This window comes from Sparus aurata, chromosome 11 (assembly GCF_900880675.1).
Source record: "Sparus aurata chromosome 11, fSpaAur1.1, whole genome shotgun sequence".
Classification (NCBI taxonomy): domain Eukaryota; kingdom Metazoa; phylum Chordata; class Actinopteri; order Spariformes; family Sparidae; genus Sparus; species Sparus aurata.
The window spans coordinates 9,444,227-9,453,641 of record NC_044197.1 but is presented as its reverse complement, the minus strand read 5'-3'; the positions used below and the strand labels follow the sequence as shown (position 1 = coordinate 9,453,641).

At 41.2% G+C, this 9,415-nt stretch overlaps 1 protein-coding gene across 2 annotated transcripts; it reads left to right on the top strand.

Annotated features, from left to right (window-relative positions):
* The first annotated feature begins 817 nt into the window (after positions 1-817).
* Positions 818-3,866, top strand: LOC115591934 (uncharacterized). Of its 2 annotated transcripts, XM_030434348.1 has the most exons (3): positions 818-1,604; positions 2,979-3,018; positions 3,199-3,866. In XM_030434348.1, the coding sequence occupies exons 1-3, from the start codon at positions 1,440-1,442 to the stop codon at positions 3,570-3,572; spliced, it is 579 nt and encodes a 192-aa protein (XP_030290208.1). In that variant the 5' UTR covers positions 818-1,439; the 3' UTR covers positions 3,573-3,866. The 2 variants fall into 2 exon arrangements, with proteins under 2 accessions (XP_030290208.1, XP_030290207.1); XM_030434347.1 differs by lacking the exon at positions 818-1,604 and having other exon boundaries at positions 2,539-3,018.
* The last annotated feature ends 5,549 nt before the right edge of the window (positions 3,867-9,415 follow it).

Below are 9,415 nucleotides of genomic sequence, written 5' to 3'. Positions count from 1 at the left end.
TGCTGAAAAAAGAAAGGGTTTGACTTGACTGTTGCTACCGCTGACTTTCAGTTATCTTAGCTTATATTAGCGCGAAGAGTGGGAGGAGGGGAGGCTCACTAACTGACAAGTTATATCTTTGTCATGTAAAAATGACACGCCGTGGTTGTGATGCAACGTTACTTGACTTTCTTGATTAAGATACTGAGATTTTTAGTGAGCTTCAGAGGAGCTTCCAGGTGGATTTTTGTAACCTTTGGCAAGCTACCTGTTTCCTCTTGCTTCCAGTCTGATTGCTATGCTAAGCTACGCTAACAGACTGCTGGCTCTATTTAGTGTACAGACATGGGAGTGTTATAAATGCCAAACTAATCCTTAAAATTGTAACTACAGTGAAAAAAATACTTGAGTCACAAGGAGGTTGGGGGTGTTTATAAGGGGCTCAAGCTCATTTTTGCCCTCGGGCACCCTCAGCTGGTTACTCCGGCCCTGCACTGATGAGCAAGTGGTTACATTTCTTTGAATACTATTTGACTTACCACCATACAAGATAGTGCACTGTTTTATGAACTTCACCGGTGGAATGGAACTAAGTACATCTACTCAAGTACAATAACAAGGTACTTGTATTTCACGTGAATATTTCCATTTTCTGCCTTTCAATGTGCAGACTCCACATTTACAACGGAAGAGAACGGACATCTGCCTCTCATTTACATTTAGCAAGTAGATATTGTACATTTTATGCCACTACATGTATTGGACCACGTTAGTTACTTGTTACTTTGCAGATTTTGCAGCATCAGAGACATAAAACAGATTCTGATAATCAGTTGGATTACAGTAAATACATACATGTCAATACATCTTTAATTTAACTTTTTACATGTACTTTTGATTATGATTTACATTCATAGCCCTAAAATTACTTCTGCTACTTGAATACATTTAATATCAGACTTGAGTCACATGTTACTATTTAATTGACAACCTTAACTACAGTGTGGTGAAACTACAACAGCTGGCTGCTGTAAATACTGACTCGAGCCACATTCTGATGGATCATATTAACTTTATTTTTTTTATTATTATTATTTTTTCAACTTAATGTCACACAAACACTTTTGTCTTCGGTTTCCTAGAAACAAATTGTGACTTGGCCTCTTCAGCGTGTTCACTTCAGTCCCGACACCCCCAATCTGATGGGAACAGGACCGTGATTGAAGCGACATCATGTGGGAGGTTTCACTCAGTTTCTGAAGCAGCGTGGCAGTGTGTGTATGCGAGCGCGCGCGGGTCCTCGTATATGTGTATTGCACACGAGCTGCATCACCCCCCCACCCACACAAACAAAATAAAGAGTAGATCACGAGCGCTTTCTTTCCAGTCACTCCCCTCCTTTCAACCTGCCTGCTCCGTTAAAAGCTTCGCCGAGCTCGTGCGGGGCGCTCAGAGCGCTGATGGACGCGAGCATGATGGATGCTGAGGGGGGCCGCGTGCACCTCCTGGAGAGACGCGCGAGGAGGCTGGTGGTGATCGTCGCCCTGCAGAACCTGTTGGTGGCCGCGTGCCTGCTGCTCACGCTTTACGCTTACTGCGTTCAGGAGAGTAAGCCAGAAGATGTGGTGAGCTGCACTGACTTCTTACTCATCTCTTATCAGGCTCATTGTTATTTTATGCTATTCATTATGTTTTTGCAACTTGTTCTCATGCACACTGATAATTTAGAGAAAGCGGAGCTGATGGATATCTACACTACACATCGCGGCTGCTTTACACGTTTTGATTTATTTCAAATACGCGCAATTTTAGCAAAATTAAAAAAACTAAAAACAGTATGTGTGTAAGTATGTATTTATAAGCATGTTTCATACAAAGTTTACAGCAGAGTTAAAACAACACAGAATAAAAGGGATACATTTGCTGTATATCAAAATAAAATAAAATAATTTAAAAGATTATGAATAAAATCAAGTAATGATAATGATAGCATAGTGATAACAGTGTCCCTGGCTGATCTGTCAGAAACCACAAACACAAGAGCAAAAAGTTTTAAGTCATGGAATAATGTTAAATAATGCCCGAAAACATCCCGAACACTTCTTCAGCTTGTGCACTGGTGGATTTGAATTCGACCAATCGAACCCATTCATTCTGTGTGTGAGGAAATGTCTGGGTGATGCACATATGTTGCATCAACTATCTGAAACACCTTCTTACTTTGGTAAACATGTGAAAGTACCACCTGATAACGGGGCTGGAAGATAAATTAATAAGTATTACACTATTATCCATACAAAGCTTACAGAGTGACAATCAGGTGTGCCTTTTAGACACAGTCAAGCAGATATTACATTCTCGAGTTTGCACTGAACTGCTGTTGCCTGTGTTCTAAATGATGTGAGCACAGAGAAAGCAAAGACAATGAAATGAGAGATCAAATAAACAGGAGTAAAAAAAAAGTGTATATTTATTATATATATATATATATATATATATATATATATATATAAGTTTGTTTGAGTGTGATCAAGAAGAGTGACAGTCGACACTTTAGAAGTCGGTGTCGAGTTTCTCCAAATATCCTCTGACCTGGATGACTGATTCTCTGCATAAACATATCACAGTTGCACGATTACTGGATGATGATGATCTTTTTTAATGACTAACATTTGTTCTACATTTAGGCTCTAGTGTTTATCACTGTGATGTTACTCTCACTTCAGCTATTAATCAAACGTGAAAGTGAGACTTTCCCTAGTTTCCGTCCGCCTGCCTATTTTCACACCATGTCTCTCAGCCACTGTCGCAAACAAACATGCTGTGTGCTTCCCAGAGTCGAACATCAGAGAATCACAGTGCAGAGCTGTTTGACCTTTAAAACAAAACAAAAAAAAAAAAAAACACTGAATAGTAGTTATAATGTCAGAGTCATAATGGCAGTGAAACACCACCGACATGTCACTGTTCTAATGTCAGTTTTTGTGTTCTCCTCACAGGTTCCTGAAAATATCCACATACGTTTATTACCCATTGCAGGTGAGAAACAGAAACATGACCTTTATATTCTAATCTAATCTTTTTTTTAAAAAAATTTATCATTGTTTTCGTGATAGTGGCAAAAACAAAATTTATCTGGCATGTGACACTTGCATGCCAGATAATTTTTGTTTTCACTTTCCCTCCTATCTGTCTCACGATCCGCCTTTCATCCTCCAGACATCCAAGGCAACCAGACGCTGAAGTTCATAAACTCTCAGAGCAAATACAAGATGAGCCTGGATGACAAGAACGACGACGAGATCATCATCAGCTGCACTGGACCCTATATCTTGTATATGGATGTGTGCTACCTGAGCATGTTGGAAGGGAAGGAGGTCAATGGGACGCTGTGGCTGCTGGATGAGAGAAAAACCCCTGAGATCTTGTTCTCCATGAGTTCTTCACACGAGGTATGCACGGCGCTCCATAAGACAGTCTACTTCAGGAAGACGGGGAAGGCCAGCCTGCAGTTGATATCCACAACCAACTTCAAGATCAAGACAGTGACTGTAGGCATGAGCAGTCAGTTGGGGGGGCAGTGTTTATACTGATGAGGACCAATGAGTGCCGGCTGAAGATTAAGACCAGAGCTGATTGGAATGAGGAAGGGTGCTCAGCGCTCGTGTTCATCTGCTGCCGCGAGCACAGACACACTAAGCAGGACTCGCGCTGACGGCATGACTTCTCTATGAGGACCCTTTCCTGTTGTTGTCTGTTACCTCAGCCGAGGGATTTTGACTGTCAGCAAGAAATCTCCACATCTTGTGTGTGGTCCTCGGGCCAGAGCGCACCACATGATTTTTGGTGGTGAAGAGTCACGAGTCAGCTTTTTTTTTTTTTCTCTCATATTGAAACCACTGTAAAGGAAAAGTTCAACCCCCCCCCCCCCAAAAAAAAAATCAATGCCAAATCAATTTAAGTCATTTTGGAAAGTGATGTCCACAAAACACTTTTATGGAGCTTCGCAGCAAACATTGTTGCAGCGTTCTCCCTAAAACCACTGAAGTAGATTTGGACTTGTTTTACGTTGAAAAACGTTGTCTGGCGTAATCCAAGTCTCACATCGATTCAAAAAGACTTTATTTAAACCCTTTTTCAAGAGAAACTATTCAACGTAGCCGTTAAGCTAAAAGACCATCCAGAGAGCTTGGCCGCAGTTGAGGGTGTGGATAGCGGCTTTCAATTAAATTTTGGTATCTCTGGGCTTCCAGAGGCTTTGATGAGGCCAGACAAAGCTGAATGAAGCCATTTTATGTTTTTTTTTCTGTTGATATTTAAAACAAGTTCCGTCTACTTCAGTCAGTCAGGAGAAAGCCCAAAAAACGTTTTGTCGCATACGAAACTTCACCTGACTTTCCATCGCCATGACGGTGAGTCGGCGATGACTGAATCTTCATCTTTGGCTGTCAGTTTCTTTAACAAGCAGCCCCTTGTTGCAATGGATTATTATTATGTTTTTTTTTTTTTTTTTTTATCAATTATTTAGCTTATTTATCAGTCAATTGTTTGGTTTGTAAAACATCAGATACCAGTAAAAAAAAATGCTCAGTGATATTGGGACGCTGAAGGTTTTGCACTCCTCAAGCGGCTTTAATTTTGTATTCTCTCTCTGTCTCTCTATATATATACACACATCTAATATAGCGTACTTGTTAGTATATCACTTTATTTAACAATGACATTACCAAGTTGTGTAGTACCTGATGAATGTATTTGTTATATTCTCCTGTGAAGCTTCTCCAATCTGAGTCTCAGAAAACTCTCTCTGTGTGCCGTGTGGCCTCCGAACAGTGTTGAACTCGCTCCACCGCACTGCCGCAGTTTACCACAACAATGACACTCTCGCTGACATGTTTTACTGTCAGGGCCTCTGCATGGGCTTTTCTTTCTATGACTAACATGTTGAGCAGCATGTGTGGAGCTGGTGTTACCGGAGAGTAAAAAAAACAAAAAACAACAAAAAACACTCGAGACAGCCTTCACACTGACACACAGACAGCTCAGGGTAAAAGACCAGAGAGGAGGAGTTGAATGATTGTATCTGCACCTGTTTGTATGTGTGTGTTTTTAATTATGCCTACAGTCATAAAAGCAAGAACCAAGTGTCGATTAATCCCTTAGGATAGGTTCTTTGTACATATTAGTGAAGCTGTGATGTTTTCAATGAAAAGCCATGTTGTTATAATGATGGATGTTGTTTTTTATAAAGCGTACTGTAAGGCACATTTCACTGTACTCCTTTCAAAAAGCTAGCAGAGACATGTTTACCATCTGGTCCGAGCTTTAAGCTAACTTCATGTTCAGCGTCATTATTTGTTAAAATTGGTCGGTCTGATGTCTTATATCTCTACTGTACTATCAATAAAGTATTTGATACGACCTGTATGCAGAGATTGTGTGTTTAAACAGAGGAATGTTAAAAAAAAAAAAGAAAAAAAAAAGTTTTATGCAAAACGAGCTAAAACTTCCTCACAAATAAGCTCATATGATATGAAACGATGACATGACATGAGAATGGCACTGTATAATTCGCCCAGGGGACAAACTGTGTGGCTACCTCATGTACGCTTTGGCACTGATCACATGTTGGAATGAAACTTTAATAAAAAAACAAAAAAGAGTTTCCATATGGCAGTAATCATCTCTTACTTGTTTTTCGCCGCCTGTCTCTCTGTCTCCCTCCACCCCTCCCCGTCTGTCTGGCTTCTGCGAGCGTCAGCAGTTTCATCATCATTATCTGGCAAGTTCACCACTGTTTAACCAAAAGCGAAAGTGAAGTGAAGCGCAGGAAGGAGCTGCCTCACGTCACACAGAGGCCTGACGTTACACTGTTGCACCTCTACCACAGCTGGAGGGCTTAACAGCTCGGCGCGGCAGGTTCAGACTCACCTCCAGATGTATTTATTCCTCAGTAAAGGCAGGGTGTCATCTGTGTGCTACTGTTGCAGTAGGCCCCTGTTGTTTTCCAATTACAGAAGAACAGGTTCTCCCAGATTAATTTCCAGGCTGTTTCCAAGACGTGTGGAAAACACCGCAAGAGGAAAGAGTGGTACATTTTGACAGTTTGTCTGCTTCTTTGATATCAGGATTAATGGGCTAAACGTTGGAGCAAGTTCATGCCTGAACACTTTCTTCACACCGGGGTTTATTTTTGGGGAAGCAAGCCTCTTTCTTCAACACCCACACAGAAGTAAGGGTGTGGACAAACAAGGAAACCAGTTGAGGTTGCAGTGAAGGTTTGGAGTTATAAATAGCTTATTATTATTCCGAACGTGGGCAAATAAAGCCTCAAGCACAACTGTAACCAACTGTGACACCGTAGGTACAGTCAGAGCGGAAATCGGACGAGTAGTTGTAGTTTTTTTACTACAGGACAATGTCATGCTGTTTCCCACACAACTGCAGACAGAACCGCTCTGGGAATTGTTCACAGGAACGCATACGAGACGTGTCGTCACTCAGTGGCAAACTCTTCTCTTTGAACCACATTCCAATCCACTGCTTCTTCATGTCTGAAATGGAAAATCACACATAACACGCTTTACGAAATCAGCAGACTGGGTTATGAAATGAAGCCTTTAAGGATTCCATGTGAGTGAATAATAGACCTCAGTTATAAATCATGTATTTTGAATACATTTCATATTAAAACCTTATTACCAAGACAAATCACTCTTAACTGAGGATAGAGAAACACCATGTGGACTATGGACGATGTTGCACCTCAACTCAACATTACTCACTTGTATCTAAATGTTGTCATGATATAATGTAACGAAGGGAAAGTCATAAGAGTGATAACATGCTGATTACAGATGAACAGGAGAGCCTTAAATCAATGCTGTCTGCATTATCGGTTATTTTGTCAACTCCTTTAAAATGGCACTTTGCAGAAAAATGTGGCAATTTAAAAAAGGTATTAATCACATTTTTATTAGCCATATGTGAGCGTATTGTAAGGTTAAGTGAAAAATGAGACCTTCGCCTTCGCCGGTTGCCAACACAAGCCTGTCGATGATTGTTGATGTTGCTCAACGCTGCCGGACCGTGGAATTCTTTGTGTAGGACACGGTCAGATTTTTTCCGCGACAGTCGGTTAAGGTTAAGTGTTTGTGCCTTGTCTCAGTGCCTCCCTCTGCTCCACAGAACACCTTTGAAGTAGTGAACTGTAACTCTGCACATGCCTCACCTTTGTCACATAACAAGGTATAATTCTAAACATACTTCACCTGCGATGAGCCAACATCATAAACTCTCACTCAGGTAAATTATTACAAAGAGCTCAAAGGTCAGCAGGTTGGGATTCCCTCGATTGTAAGACACACATGGAAACGTGCATGAGCTAGGCAAATGTGATGACTGGAAATTGTTTGGAAAATTAAGAACAGAGAGAATTAGGTGAGTCTTTATACAAAGCAACAAATGATAAACAAATGACGAAGACCACTTTTGCTGGCAGAGTCCTTTGGCGGCCAATGTTTGCTAATGTACATGTTTAAGATAACATTAGCTCCAGGAGTTCGTTGAAAATGCCTTACCAGAGTTTACAGCTGACTTGTTTTTAAGGCACACTTGTTGGATGCAAACATATTATCATGCAAAAATGCTAAGGCTAACACAACTCAGGATAATGCTAAGAGTTGATGATCAGTGTAGGTGACCTGGAGATAAGGCATTGCCCTTGTGTTGCAGCTCAGAGCTAGTTAATGCTAATGTTACAAGTATGATCATTAAAAAAAAAAAAAAAAAAAAACCTGAGTAATCTTGTTTGCCTTTTTTTAAAAAAACAAAACACAATTTTCCTCACATTTAGACTAATGTTATAAGAGAAAAGGCTTTTAGAATGACAGCTAACTGTCAACAAAAGTAATGTAATCTCTGGTTACATTAGCCCATTTGCTCCAAGGTAAGGGCGACAATGTACCGCCTTGTCTTTCTAATAGAGAGGCGTAATATTCCTCCTTTTCCAAAAGCTGCCACCGGGGTAGGCGTAAACATGTGACATGACGTGAAGCACGAAGTTGGGCAGTGAACAGTGACAACGAATTTGTCTTCAAAATAAGAGCTTTACATTGCACCCCATTGGAGTTTGGAACTGGGTTCTTAGCGGGGGGGCTTTTAATTTGAAAGTAGCGACGACTACAACAACAAGCAGACAACGAAGACAGCTACAGAGATCCAGGAGATGCTAGCAGCTGTCCAGTTACACATCTTGATGTCCGCGGATGAAGTGATGGACTGACTGCTGTGATCAGCTGTTTCCTGGTTTTATAACTCCCCGGCTGTGGGTCGCACAACAGTGCAGGTCATCGACACGTCCGCCCATCTCAAGCAATTGCCAGCACATTGACGCCTCGGATTTAGATAGCTGTCGAGGCGGGAATAAGTGTACCCTCCGAGGCGGCAAATTGGCGGACCAAAACAGACCCCCAATTTGCCGCCCTCTGTCTAAAACCGCAGACCTAGCTACAAAAATGACGGCTTGCTGCACAGTATAAAAACGGCTATTGGTTTACGCCGCAAGAGTAATCTTCCCTAAATAAAGAGCAGGAGAGTGCCATTTATGTTTCCCTGCATTTTGTAAATGACACAAAAAAATTAATTATATAGCTATAGATTACACAGAAACCAGTCACAAAGTGCTTCATAGTCAAACAAAGTAAAAAAAAAAATACCACATAAAATATAGAGGGAGAGCTAAAAAGCACAGGAGTAAAACATAATTCTACCAATACCTTTACCCCACAAGACCCTGTACCCTGTCTAATAAGGAAGGTTTTTAACTGCTTATTAAAGAGTCCACAGAATCCAGAGATCTCAACTAGGAGACTACTCCAAAGCTTGGGGGCTGCTGACTGAAAGGAGTGATCACTCAGAGTCGTGGGGTGTGTATGGAGGACCTAAGGGCTCTAATGGAGGTGTAGGGGGACAGAAGGTCACTCAACTAATGAGGAGCCTGGCCATGGAGGGCTCTATAAGATTTGAAAATGAAGACGAAATCAGCGTAATATGTGACCATCTGTTGTATTGTGTTAGGAGCCTGGCAAGCAGCATTTTGGACAGTTTGTAGGCAGTGTAATGAGGATTTGCTGAGGCCGGTGAACAGAGAATTGCAGTAGTCTAAGCGTGAGGAGATGAATGTACGTATTCGTGTTTCGATACAACAAACGTAATTTTGGCCATTTTCTTGGGATGAAAAAAGCACCATTGGTTCACCGTCTTGCTGAAGGTCAAAAATTATGGAGACTGGGTTTACAGGATGATGGTTGGGAACCTTATTTCTGCCCGATATCTGTCTGGAGGTTTTCAGTTGCAACAATATAAAACTTCAGTTTTCCAGGACAGACAGTTTAAGGAGCTCATGTGATTTAAATGAGAAATGCAGCAGGATGTC

Coding starts and splice junctions, on each gene's coding strand:
- LOC115591934 (XM_030434347.1), top strand. CDS start 2,688: ATGTTACTCTCACTTCAGCTATTAATCAAACGTGAAAGTGAGACTTTC. Junction 3,019..3,198: donor ACGTTTATTACCCATTGCAG/GTGAGAAACAGA, acceptor TTCATCCTCCAG/ACATCCAAGGCAACCAGACG.